This window comes from Zootoca vivipara, chromosome 1 (genome assembly GCF_963506605.1).
Source record: "Zootoca vivipara chromosome 1, rZooViv1.1, whole genome shotgun sequence".
Lineage (NCBI taxonomy): Eukaryota > Metazoa > Chordata > Lepidosauria > Squamata > Lacertidae > Zootoca > Zootoca vivipara.
In genome coordinates this window covers 80,653,933-80,668,568 of record NC_083276.1, presented here as the reverse complement: position 1 = coordinate 80,668,568, position 14,636 = coordinate 80,653,933, and the positions used below count along the sequence as shown (strand labels likewise).

At 42.6% G+C, this 14,636-nt stretch overlaps 1 protein-coding gene across 1 annotated transcript; it reads left to right on the top strand.

Moving 5' to 3' along the window:
• Positions 1-2,296: 2,296 nt before the first annotated feature.
• Positions 2,297-13,757, top strand: LOC118079560 (membrane-spanning 4-domains subfamily A member 12-like). The gene is made up of 6 exons (XM_060277157.1): positions 2,297-3,659; positions 6,706-6,831; positions 8,625-8,681; positions 11,300-11,434; positions 12,667-12,789; positions 13,342-13,757. The coding sequence occupies exons 1-6, from the start codon at positions 3,453-3,455 to the stop codon at positions 13,453-13,455; spliced, it is 762 nt and encodes a 253-aa protein (XP_060133140.1). The 5' UTR covers positions 2,297-3,452; the 3' UTR covers positions 13,456-13,757.
• Positions 13,758-14,636: the final 879 nt, after the last annotated feature.

Genomic DNA, 14,636 nt, shown 5'->3' with positions numbered 1-14,636 from the left:
CGTAGAAGCAAAATCAAGGACAACAAAACCAGTCAAGTGAACCACAACTTCTAAAAGATGTCAAAGAAGCTGGATCTCAGCTGATTATAAGCATGAAGCAAACATGAGTATACGGCTGAGATGAGGAGTGAACATGTTGAAGAGGAGTGTGATTCCACCGCCTGGTTCCACCCCTCACCACCACACATACTGGAGCAAAAATGGGACTAGGACTTTATGCATCTCTCGCTATACATGCGTAAAATTGAAGGGCAAGTAGTTTTCTTTTAAGTGTAGTTGAATTGGACACCACAGCAGCACTCAGTTGCTGGCTTGAGCACAGATTGGGGACGAAAGGGTACTTGACATCCCAAGAGACACACTGAGGCTCTTAGTTTTCAAAGACTCACTGCCCTGGGAGGCTGGCGAATCAGAGCACCTGGCAGGCACACATCAGGGGCCAAGCCCCCCGAACCACAGTTCAAATACACGTTGCATCCAAAAGTGTCAAAGAAAACTGAACCATCCGTTCCAAGAAATGGTTTGGCGTTGGAATTTGGGAGCTAAGAGTGGCTGTTTAAACATTCCCTAGCCCAACACATGATTTGTATAATTAGCAAATTTGCAAGTCATGCAAATTAGTCCGCCCAGATTTGGGGAACTAGTATATGGCAATTTTTGTTAAGGTGTACTTGGTTCCCCAACCCCACCCTTCAGTCTAAGGGTGCTTCTAGATGGGTGCTTATGGTGAGATCAGAGCCCCTTCTGCAAGCTTTTCACAGCACTCACATGACACCATCGGTTAGCCTGTATTTTTAACCCATCTAATCCAGATTTACTCTTTGGGGAGGGGAACCCTGTTGCCAGCAACACATTTATGATATTTAAATAACGTGCTTGCAGTCTTAAGCCTTCAGCTGGCTCAGCCTACTCTTAAGTTTCTAGTGTTTTTCCTGTAGGACATTTTCTAGAAAATGTCTGGTGTGGTAATTGTGGTTCCTGCACATATTTTTTAAAGCCATCCTGCTTCCACTTTAGTACCACCTGAAGCACTGCTTTCACTTCTTATTATTTCTTGGTGAGATTGTACATATGCTTGGAGGCTGAGAACAAACACACCAAGAAATGTAACATCAGTGCTTTCAGAAGAAGTCAAATTAATTTTCATCTAGGGCACAGCTCTGCAAGGTTTGAATAACAGGGGGTTTTGACCACATTTAGAAGCCTCTATCTTCTATAGAATGGGACCCAGGTGGCGCTGTGGGTTAAACCACTGAGCCTGGGGCTTGCTGATCAGAAGGTCAGTGGTTCGAATCCCTGTGACGGGGTGAGCTCCCGTTGCTTGGTCCCAGCTCCTGCCAACCTAGCAGTTCGAAAGCACATCAAAATGCAAGTAGATAAATAGGAACCGCTACAGCGGGAAGGTAAACGGCATTTCCATGTGCTGCTCTGGTTTGCCAGAAGCGGATTTGTCATGCTGGCCACATGACCTGGAAGCTATACGCCAGCTCCCTCGGCCAATAATGCGAGATGAGCGCGCAACCCCAGAGTCGGTCACGACTGGACCTAATGGTCAGGGGTCCCTTTACCTTTACCTATCTTCTATAGAACAGAAGCTGCCTGCTCCTGTCTGAGTGTGCGGAAAATTCAATTCAACATATCAACTAATGGGTGAGGATTATCTCACTTCCACCCGCCCTACTCTCAATTATTACAAGATAAGAAAATAACCAATAAAAATGCACAATAGCATACAGTACTGTCATAACAGAGACAGTAAATAACGTTTGAAATTATACAATTCCAACAAAGGGAAAAGAAAGAAGTAGAAAAAATAACAAGGTTCCTGATTATCTACTTTTGCAAGATATTGCATGAACTATATTGTTAAAAGAGATTCCAGAAGTCTTGGCACTTTAGAGCTTGTGTTCCTTTGGCATGAGGCACAGCGGAGATGAGTGTCTTTAAGAAATATGGTTTATTTTACACATATTTACACCTGAAGCCTTCAATGAAGCATGTAAAGTGACAGTTGAAGAAAATTGTGCTAACAATTCTTCTGCAGGGAGGAAGAAAAATTGGAAACTTATTTTGAAGATATTAACAGTTATGACTTCGCTTACAATAACTTGGTTAGCAATGGATGGCTGCAATGCTTCCAGTGTGGTTTGTGCTGGTAGATGATGTGACCACATCTTGAATAGGTTCTGCCTGAAATTGAATAAATACCACCCCACTTCCCTTTTACTCTCAGCATCACATTCACCCTGGCAGGCTGAGAAGAAGCTCATCAAGAAGTGTTGCGTGAGTACAGTTTGACTGAGTTAAATGAATTTGGGGGCATGGGCTTGATTTGATTCAGGGCTCAGCTCTGAAAAGCTTGAAGGATTAACAGGGTGTTTGTGATAACATGCAGAGGTCTTTCTCCTTACTACTGAACAGCCAGGACCCCTCTAGGGAACAGAAGTTACTAGTTCAACCAAAGCAGAGCATGTAGAAGGGTTGAGTCTTTTATCTGAGAATTCATCCACTGGGCAAGTGTGATCACTCTCCAGAATCTCAGTTTGGGGAGGTATTGGCCAACCAAAATGGGAACGGCCTATATAGGCAGAGAAAAATATTGTGATGCACCTTACGATTCTGTCTCAGGTGGCATCCCTACTACGGTAGTTCCTCTGGCACCAGGACAAAGGGCTACTCTCAAGTGAATGCATCCACAACAGTTGTGCTTACTTGAGTAGGGGTTCAAGTTTCTAAGCAATTATAGCTTCCGTTCTGGGTGATTCTCTTTCAATGAGTCTTCCTGGCTCAACAGCAGACCTGGTGGGAAAGGAGAACTGGGGGTGGGAGTGTTGAATGCAAAGGCACAAGCTCTCCCCCCCCAAAAAAGTCTTTGGGCTGGGGCTGGGTAACCCCAACCTTGAGGGGGCGGAAGAGGCTGAGCCCTTACTCCCCTGCCCATCACCTACATCCTCCTCTCTCTTACCTTCCAATGTTGGGCACAACTTGACACCTCTGGCTGTCTGTAATAATAATACCTTTATTGTCAATGTACAACCTGTGTACAATGAAATTAAACAAAACAGGGAGGTATCTGAAGAAGTGTGCATGCACACGAAAGCTCATACCAAAATAAAAACTTAGTTGGTCTTTAAGGTGCTACTGAAGGAATTTTTTTATTTTACTTCGATCCAGACCAACACGGCTACCTACCTGTAACCAGGGAGGTAAGATGGTAGAGTAGCAGCCACAGGAACATTACTATTTCCTCTTCCTCAGACCATTCAGTCCTTCATGCTTCCTCCAAGTTCTTTGTCTTCCTTCTTTCACACTCTGTCCTCTTTAACACCTGGTTGTTCACATCCTCCTTTTACTTCCATTTCCACCCCTCCATTTTACAGCCTCAGCTCATTTATTGGTTGATAAGGGCTGTTTTTACAGACATCTCAGCGAAGGCAACAGATCCAGCAGCAATGGCTAACAGAACCATAGTGTTCCTTCCCCCAAATTGTGACAACATAAACCAGGCAGGCCAGGGGGCCCCAAATACTGTTCTCCAACTACCAGAGACAGTTCTCTATGGAGGTCAGCAGCTCGGAGGCCCTGATAACCAGCCTCAGCAGAACGGGCAGGTGGGAGCCATGGAGAAACTCCGCTATGTAGAGACCAAAACTCTGGGGGTAAGTGAAATTGAGATTTGTTCATGTTCAGGCTTATGTTCAGTGGTTTCCCTGCAAGAGTGATGTCAGTGCAGAAAAGACTAATCTTATCAACAGGTTCAAATAGTACCACTGTATTCTGCTCTGGTCAGACCTCACCTGGAGTACTGTGTCCAGTTCTGGGCACCACAGTTAAAGAAGGATACTGACAAGCTGGAACATGTTCAGAGGAGGGCATCCAAAATAGTCAAAGGCCTGGAAACAATGCCTTATGAGGAACGGCTTAGGGAGCTGGGCATGTTTAGCCTGGAGAAGAGAAGGTTAAGGGGTGATATGATAGCCATGTTCAAACATATTAAAGGATGCCATATAGAGGAGGGAGAAAGGTTGTTTTCTGCTGCTCCAGAGAAGCGGACATGGAGCAATGGATTCAAGCTACAAGAAAGAAGATTCCACCTAAACATTAGGAAGAACTTCCTGACAGTAAGAGCTGTTCGACAGTGGAATTTGCTGCCAAGGAGTGTGGTGGAATCTCCTTCTTTGGAGGTCTTTAAGCAGAGGCTTGACAGGCATATGTCAAGAATGCTTTGATGGTGTTTCCTGCTTGGCAGGGGGTTGGACTGGATGGCCCTTGTGGTCTCTTCCAACTCTATGATTCTAAGAGGGTAATGCAAAGGATGGTCTAAATTATTCTCTTACCCAATGTGGATGTGTTAGATGTGTTAGCTTGGGCTGGTTGGGTGGGTGACTTAGTTAAGTATTACTGATGACTGGCAAATGGCAATGCAAAGTGTTCAGTTTACAAGAAGACAATACTCCTCTCCAAATCAGAGGAGAAGACAGTATGTAAACGACTTAAAGCAGGGGTATATCTACAAGAATAAAGGTGAGATAATAAGTAGTCTATTCACACATACATAGTTAATACCCCCAGTCCCACTAATACAAAAAATATCTATAGAAACTTACCTGTCCCCATCTGCATGCTTCCATTGGAAGGAGCATAGAAAGAGCACAATATCCTTCAGTTGGTTAAACCTCCTCAGGAAACATGGGTAGGGCCCACAAATTTAAAAACATAGCGGCCGAAAGCCCACAAACACAGCTGCATGTAATTACATGAATCCTGCAAATTCTAATGTTGAATTTAATCCATGTGGAACTAGTGTATTGAGTTCATATACTTGGACTCCATCTGGGAAAGTAATCTGGACACATGAACTCCAGTGGAGTGAGTTGAAGATATGTGCTTTACAACAAAAAAGTGAAAGACATCGCAAGGGTGGTTTTGTTCAATAAAGTGTTCAACCAGTGTTCTCTGATTTTGCCTCTAATGCGGGATCAGTGTTCTAAAATATGAGTCTTAACAGGGCAGGTGGTGGCATCAATGTATATCAACTGACCAGAGCATTCGATTAAATAAATCACATTTCTGGTGCCACAATTAGTGAACCCATTTGTTTCAGAATTGTGGAGCTGTTAGGGACATGACAAGAGGCAGTTTCAATAGCCTGCTCTGGCAACCACAAGCCTTAATTCACAAAGTGATGACACGACTCTTTGGCTTTAAAGGAGAAGAATATAAATAATGTCAGCCAGTGGAAAAACAGGGTGTTATGTGGGGTGTATTTGAACCCATATTTGTGTCCAGCACTCATATGTATTCCCCAAGAGGTTTAGGAACTTTTGCTGGGATGAAATGTTTTTCTGCTATAAATGTGTTTACCCTTAACCTTATGCACCATAAAGAAGTTCATACACCAGGAAATAAACAAAGATTGGTTTATTAATTTAAATTAATGTGACAGAGTATATGGGTGCTGCTTTCAGACAGCAAAGTTGCACAATAAGTGGGCAGCAAATCACACAGCATATGCATCTTGATCTTGAGAGCAAATAGGATCCCTAACTATCTCCAAAACCTCAAGAGTGGGCATTAGGGTGATGACTTTTTTACAACCTCATTTCCCTGTATCATAATTTGATGAGCTTTCATTAAAGATTAGATAAAATCTTACTTTCAAAGAGATTTGATTAAAAAAACACCTCATGCACAAAATGATTTTAAAATTTTTATTTATCAGTTTTTTGACCATTTTTGAAGTCACTGTAAGCAGATATAAAACTGAACCCAAGCTTTAGAGTCACATATGTATGTGGGTCATCAAACACACAAGGAGGTTTTTTTTATATAGGGTCATCAAACACACAAGGAAGTTTTTTTTTAGTTGCAGTAACAGTATAGACGCCGCTAGAGGACGATGTTTTGCTACCTCTCCTGTAGGTTCTTTTTCCAGCATGCCTGGCAGGGTCTGCTGGCTGAGTTTTGAGGTCCCAAAAGGGGGCTTTTACCTTGCGCAGGTGTGACATTTGTATACCCTATGTTGCTAAGAACACTCCCCATTGTGGAATGTGGTGTTGTGTCCAAATTTGATACGAAATATATATAGAATTGTTAATACAATTTTATGAAATGGTAAAACGGCATACAAAAAAATTAAAAACGGTTTGTGCGTAACCTTTTTAAATATTTCAGTGGAATATACCTCATTTTAGTCATTAGTAGGCAAACGTTCATCCATTTGTGCTACAGAAAATAATTTTTGAGGGGGAAAAACGAAAAAGTCATCACCCTATGACAATTTGCCATGGTATCCATACTATGAAGAAAAGAAAAAGCAAGACACAGAATTTGTGTGCTGATATTTACATTAAGTGTTACAAGGTCAGGATATCTACTCATACCTTCCAGGGCACGTTTAAGGGAACGACAAGTACCAGGGTCAAAGGTAGTTCCATGGTGGGGGGTCTCTTTATATCAAATTATGCCACATTCATTGATGCCACGAGCTACAGGAATAAAACATAGGAAAGGTTCAAATTATCAGACACCATTACAAGGACTTAGAGGAGGATATTCCTCACACAATCTAGGGACCTGAGATGCTCTTTACTATTTTTCTGTGGGGGCAGTTTGAAGTCATTATTCAGGTTTTTTTTCTTCTTCTTCCCTCTTATCGGGGCTCAGGAAACTGTTTGATCTTGTTTGTGTAATTTTCTCTCCCAGGTTATCCAGATCATGATTGGATTGGTACACATTGGCTTTGGGGCTGTCTCCCTTGTTCTTATAAGTTACTACCAGTATATGATTTTTGCTGCTTTTGGAGGTTATCCATTCTGGGCTGGACTTTTTGTAAGTAGTTGGTTATTTGTCTTTGAGGACCAATCTATTTCATTGTCTGTGGTCATAAAATTTAGGGCTGCATACATAGCATTCATTTAATGCACATTTAAAGCACATCCTCCACACACGCTCAACCATCCTAAAGTGTAGTTTAAGGGTGCTAGGAATTGTAGCTCCGTACAGGATAAACTACATTTCCCATTTTTATTGGCCGGGGTGTGTGTGTGTGTTTTAAGTGTATGATGTATGTACACAGATTTTGTCTTGGAGGGGAAGTCTCCATTATGTTCCTATTCAATTGCTGACTTCCTTTGTATTGAGAACTAATAGCTAGTAAAGGTAAAGGGACCCCTGACCATTAGGTCCAGTCGTGACTGACTCTTGGGTTGCGGCGCTCATCTCGCATTATTGGCCGAGGGAGCCGGCGTACAGCTTCCAGGTCATGTGGCCAGCATGACAAAGCCACTTCTGGTGAACCAGAGCAGCACACGGAAACGCTGTTTACCTTCCTGCAGGAGCGGTGCCTATTTATCTACTTGCACTTTGACGTGCTTTCGAACTGCTAGGTTGGCAGGAGCTGGGACCGAGCAACGGGAGCTCACCCCATCGCGGCGATTTGAACTGCTGACCTTCTGATCAGCAAGCCCTAGGCTCTGTGGTTTAACCCACAGCGCCACCCACATCCCTATAGCTAGTAGCTAGTAGACAAGTCATAATCTCTCTCTCTCTCTCTCTCTCTCTCTCTCTCTCTCTCTCTCTCTCACACACACACACACACACACACACACACACACACAGACACACTTCTGTGAAATGGAATAGACATAGCTGAAGGAAATGTGCTCATGCAGGAAACCTCCTTACCTCCACCCCAGTGGTGTCCCCCAAAGCATTTACTCTTTTATGTAGAAGTGAAGTCTGTAGGCTGGAGTCAACTAAGTTGTTGCACTAGTGGAAGCCAGTGTCAGGATTCCTACTGGCATAATGAGACTTCCTCCGCTCTTCACCTCCTATGCCCCCACCCTCCCCAAATTTGCTCAGAAAGGTGACAATAACCCCCTGAACAGTGCAGTTGGAGCAAGAGAGGAGGGGTTGTTCTGTCTGGCAAGCATAAATGCTTTGCTAAGGCCGGCTCCGAGACCCCTATTCCCTTCACAGACCTATAGTTCCCACTGTTCCATGGGAAGAGGAACTGATTGTTAAACCACTCGGAGAATTGTAGCTCTGTGCACCGCACCCTTAACTCCCAGCTCCCTTGACAAGCTGCAGTTCTCAGATTCTTTGAGGGAGGGAGGGACATGACTATTTAAAGTGACTATAACACATCTTTAAATATATAGTGCAGATTGAAACCAAGTTGTACTATCCCAGAAGGGCTTCCCCAAGAAATGTAGAAAGTTTTTTAGTTCCATTTGTTTACCAAAAGCAATGCTTTTGGTTGAGACAGTTAAGTCATCCTGCCCCATCCAGGAAAACTTGGGCAAAGCCTTTGCAGCAGTGGTGCTCATAGGACTGCAATGGACTGGCACACATGGTTCAACAGGAAGGGGGGATCTTATATTCACATGTTCAAAAACATTTTAATTAAAACAAACAAACAAATTTCCTTGTCAGTTTTCAATGCATTTATGTTGGAGTGATATTCAGAAAGCCAATAGTTGACTGTTCTTTGGTAAAAGAAGAAAATAATGCTGTTATCTGACATCAATCCCAAAGTACTGACATGTTGGGACTAAGGAAAATGTTATGTCATTTTTTAGGGAACAACCCATATGATCTTTTCTTTTTCTTCTCCTGAATAGTTCATTATTTCTGGATCCCTGGCTGTGTCAGTTGAGAAATATCTTAATACAAGCATGGTGAGATACACACCATTCCCTCCTCGTTTGCATTGCTGGATAAACAAACAAATAACTTAGCCTTCTTGTTACATGTCTGGGTATATGGGCCCCTGCAGACTGATGTTTTATTGCAGGTGGTTCTGCAGCATTGCCACAATAATAGCACATTAGTGGTGGGTTTATTCTGCATTAGTTTGTTGTGTGGTGCTTCCCCATGCTATTACACTATTGCTGCCTGAATGGCTATAGCATAGCAAAAGCAGGACAAAAGTAAACCAGAACACTTGCAGTATAAAAAGTTGTAGGATGTCAGCAGGAAGTCTCATCAGATGTCAAAGAGATAAATAACTACCTGACATTTAGAAGACATCTGAAGGCAGCGCTGTTCAGGGAAGTTTTTAATGTGTGATATTTTAATGTATTTTTAATCTTTGTTGGAAGCCGCCCAGAGTGTCTGGGGAAACCCAGCCAGATGGGTGGGGTACAAATAAATATTATTATTATTATTATTATTATTATTATTATTATTATTATTATTACAAGTTACAGGTAGGTAGCCGTGTTGGTCTGAGTCGAAGCAAAATAAGAAAATTCCTTCAGTAGCACCTTAAAGACCAACTAAGTTTATATTTTGGTATGAGCTTTCGTGTGCATGCACACTTCTGTGTATCTGAAGAAGTGTGCATGCACACGAAAGCTCATACCAAAATATAAACTTAGTTGGTCTTTAAGGTGCTACTGAAGGAATTTTATTATTATTACAATACAGTCTGACTTCCTCAAAACGTTTGCAAGTGCAAACATGTGAAAGCAGGATCCCATGTGACTGTCCCAACAGCATCATGAGAACAAATAATAACGAATGTGCAATTGAAAGTATCTCTGGAGGGGCACTATAGTAACTGTCTTCATACACTATCGTAAATCAAAGCAGCCTGTAAGACAGGTGCTCAAGATCCGCAGCCAACCTAGAACAGAGGGTAGCCAAAGCTCCTTCAAGTAACACCTCTTGATCCCAACCCTGGCTGGAAGGTGCTACCATGAGATTCAAAGTGGGGATCTTGTTCCAGGGCCCAGGGCCCTTGCTGCCTGCATACTAGAGCAGCTCTTAGGAAGAAGAGTCTGTGGCTTGATCTTTAGTGCACTGCCGTTCGGTACTGCAGCTCCCTAGGAAATCCCAGAAAAGGTGGCGGACCATTGAGGGATAGCTTCTCTGTCACTTCTCTCCTGCTTTTGGTTACCCAACTTTTTAAAAGCGCCCTTATGCACCCTCAGCATGCTTTTTCCATTCATCAATGTGGATTGCAGTGCAAACCCAACCACATCTACTTAGAAGTAAGCCCTACTGAATTCAACTGGACTTGCTTCCAGATATGTGGGGTTCTAAATCCTAAATGCATCCAACAGAAGTAAAGTAAATCAGTTGGTAATCACCGGGGGGGGGGCATTATGTTGCTGGGGAGCATAAAAGTCTGGTAGAGTTTACAGAGGCTAAGAATGTCAACCGTTGCTTGCTGGCTACACAGTAGAGGGCAGCAGGAAGTGGCAATTTGTTATGTAGAACACATGCCCTCCTTGCTTGCCTAGGTACACACACAGACCTCAGTCCTTGAAGTACTGCTGTTTGAGGGTTTTCTCAAACACTTTTGCAGACATCGCTTTGCAAGTTCTCATACCTGAGAACTATGCAGACAGCACGAGCAGTTGAACCATCTAGTTCAACCTCCTACAGTGTATGAATATGCAGCTGACCCATACAGGGATTGAACCTGCAACCTTGGTGTTATCAGCACCATGATCTCTAACTAACTGAGCTATCCAGGCACATCAAATCCAGTTTCATAGACTCAGACTGGATCTAGGCACATCAAAGAAGCGTTTCAGTTAAATGCGTTGCAAATTTTGTATGAGAAATCAGGTTAGCAAAAGCGGGACTCCACAGCCCCATCTAGTGTTAGAATGCACAAACAACACATATAAAGCATTTTTTTTCTCTTTTTTTTCTTTGCCAGTATAGCTGAGTCCACAGTTATATTACACTCCATGTGTGCCCAGGGGCTGGCTTCCTTCCCTTGCACCTCCAGTTTGAACTTAGTTCATGTTCTGTTCACCTAGCAATTATGGGAACTACTTTCAGGTGAAGTTTAGAGATTTTTGAACTAATTCTGTGAACTTCATTCGACTGAACTAGTTCATTCCAAACATCAGTACAAATAATAGGAAGCCTGCACAGTTTTGTGTGGTTGACAGATCCTTCACACTGGTCTTTAGGCTGGTCTTTAGCTTTCTATTTCCTCTGATGAAAAACCTCAGTACTGTATAGCTTGAACTCAGGCCTCTTGGAGGGGGGGAAGGGGGGAGGGGGAAGTAATCTTTCTTTCAGAGAGTTGAAACTAGATAATTGTAACAGTTGTAATATTTGTTATAATCAACTTTATTGTGACGTCTATTTTACATTGTGATAAATGTTGTATAATGTAATAAAGTTTATTAAAAGAAGAAGAAGCTTGAACTCAGGCCTCTTGCAAAACAGGCATTTCGCTTCACATTGTTTGGGTATGACTCTCTTCATTAGACTATTTGCCTTTGAAGCTGGACCTCTGTTTTTTGGTAGCCTGATTCATTGTATCTTTCAGGTGAAATGCTGTGTGGGAATGAACATCACCAGTTCTATAATGGCATTAATTGGCATCGTGCTCTATTTGATGGAGCTGTGTCTAAATGCTGTTCAGACAAAACGTAATTATCCTAATCAGGACAATTCTCATAAGGTAAGTGAACAAGTTCCAAAAAATGTTGACATTGTGGGCAAAATCTGAAGAAAGATAAAGAAACCCAGACCCACCTTGAGCTTTGCTTGCACTGCAAGCAGTTCCCACTTCCAAGAGACCAGCCTCTGGGAATTCTGGGAATTGTAGCTCTTTGGGAAGACAAACAACTCTCGGCACCCTTAAAAAAACTTCCTGGGATTCTTTGGGTAAGTTGTGATGGTTTAAAGTAGGATGATAGTGCTTTAAATGTATAGTGCTGATAGCGTCTTTGTTTTTTGACACAGTAAAGGTTTAAAGGTAAAGGGACCCCTGACCATTAGGTCCAGTCGTGACCGACTCTGGGGTTGCACGCTCATCTCACATTATTGGCCAAGGGAGCCGGCGTATAGCTTCCAGGTCATGTGGCCAGCATGACAAAGCCACTTCTGGCGAACCAGAGCAGCACACGGAAACGCCATTTACCTTCCCGCTGTAGCGCTTCCTATTTATCTACTTGCATTTTGACGTGCTTTCGAACTGCTAGGTTGGCAGGAGCTGGGACGGAGCAACGGGAGCTCACCCCGTCGCAGGGATTCGAACTGCCGACCTTCTGATCAGCAAGCCCTAGGCTCTGTGGTTTAACCCACAGCGCCACCTGGGTCCCTTTTGACACAGTAGCTCCCAGATATTCTCTTTAGATGCTTCTTTTGAAATGAAAGTGTGAGGCAAATGTCAACGACCCAGAAGGGTCAATAGCAAAACTAATACGTGTGGCTTAAATGGGCTTTTTTCTGATTCATCTGCCATACAACCTGATATTATATCGATCAGAATATACATTGGCTAGTTCTTGTGTGTCCTGTCGTATATTAGCAGCCTTCATGCAGGTGGCAAGGCTCAGATGAGGTTTTTAGCCTTATGTGTGCACTACACGTATCAGGGCCTTCTAAATCCTATTCACTGAATGCCTGGAGATTTGCTTTGTGATGCTGCAAAATGCAAACATGCTAAGAAGGTCCCAGCTGCACAGCCATGTGTCTTACTGTGTTATATCCAAAGAGGCAGATGTAAGTCAGTATGACCTCTTGCCCAAATGATTCCAAATAGTCATCACCACTGCCTCCAGCTCTTCTCCACATGAATTTTTCACTGTTGTCAGGTCAGAATTTTTCTTATGAGCTGCATTGAAACCACTGAGATGATTTTCTGGTACACAGAGCTGTTGTCATGTCACCTGCTTCTCTGCTTTGCAGTTAAGCTACCAAATAGGCACTGGTCTCGGAGTCCTCCTCTTCCTGTTCACCTCCCTGGAGTTCTGCATTGCAGTTTTCACAGCACATTTTGGGTGCCTGGCCGTCTGCTGTAACAATGAGAGGGTAAGCATTGGAAAGCCTCGCTCAGAAATTAAGCAGATTGTATTGAAAATATGGAGGAGATATTGATGCGTGGATTTTAGAAATGCCTTCAGGCTCCCAATGGGATCCTTTTCAGCTCTCTTGGCATCGCCAGCTGTTATCTACAGTAGAGGACCATGGTTCTGGACCACGAGTCTAATGCAGCCTAGGAAGTCTTCTCTTCCTTATTCATGCATCCCCCATGTACAGCAATAGCATTTGATATGTCTGTAAAAGGCTTGAATGACCCTATTCCTTATCAGTGTGGTATCGGCTGCACTGGTAGAGTTCAGCTACAGAGGGATTTAAGAATTTAGAGCAATTGTTTAGATCAGGCATCCCCAAACTTGGCCCTCCAGATGTTTTGGGACTACAACTCCCATCATCCCTAGCTAACAGGACCAGTGGTCAGGGATGATGGGAATAGTAGTCCCAAAACATCTGGCGGGCCGAGTTTGGGGGTGCCTGGTTTAGATAATGGTGGCATGGAAAAAAGGACACCATCATAACAATGTATGTTTGTGTGTGTTTCAGGCCATTACTTTCATGCAGTACACCACCTTTCGAGGTGGTGTGAATCCTGGTGAAGACAACCCTGCTCCTCCAGCCTCCAGTGCTGCACTTTCTTCCAAGGAAGAGGCTTACTGAAGAACCCAAGAGAAAAGCGATCAAAGATATCACTTCCAAGAATCCAGGAAGTGAAATATTATTGATGTATTAACTTTTTTTGGAAAATATATCTATCACTCGGGCTATGTGCTGTCACTGCAATTTTTAGTAGATTGCCCAATTTGATTAATAGTCTAAAATGTTAAGGTATGGAATTACCACAGATGTTGGAGTGGGGGCATAGCTGCCAAGTTTTCCCTTTTCTCGCGAGGAAGCCTATTCAGCATAAGGGAATTTCCCTTAAAAAAAGGGAGAACTTGGCAGCTATGAGTGGGGGTTGCACACCTGGTTAATAATAATAATGATAATAATAATAATTAATAATAAATAATTAATAATAATATTTGTTGAATTTATATACCACTTTGTACCCACAGGTCTCAGGGCGGTTTACAAAATAAAATCAAAATATAAAACCACAAAATCCATAATCAAAATTAAAACAGCAACAACCACCAAATAACCCCCACCCCAAAAGAAACCCCACATTTTAAAAGGGCATAGGATGTCAATCAAATCAACCAAACATGTGTAGGATTGAACCCTGACACTTTTATACAGTTTTAATATGAGCACATAAAAAACAAACAACTGTGGGTGGCTGCTGATACCATGTTTAAAAAAAGAGATCTCCCTCCTTCTGCTACATTGTATACAATACATGCTCTAAGCTGTTGCTTGTTTTTTTGCGTCAACTAAAAGTGAAGAATGTTCTCTTTCAAGAACTATTGTTTTATTCATATGCAAATATGTGCAGATATATGAATGGCTGAACACAACACCATAATAGGGGGTCAGCCATACTATTTCGCTTGCAGGCTTTCCACAGACGAGAAGGGGATGCTACACCAGATGGACCATTGTCCTGATCCAGAAGCCTCTTCTTAAGTTCTTATGTGCCCATCCAAAATGTTTACCCATGCAGCTTTTTCAATAAAATCATGCAATGGTTTTCCTGCCTTTTGATGAGTACATTTGCTAACCTGCACTTCAGATGGCCCAGCAGTTACTGATTCCTACTGTGGGGGGTGGGATCTCTGGAGCATTCGTTGTTTATTATTATTATTATTTTCCATTTCTTGTGGTGACAACAACAGAGCAGCAACACTAGGAACTTCAGAATAACCGCAGTGTCATATCCATGTCTCATTTCTGAGGTT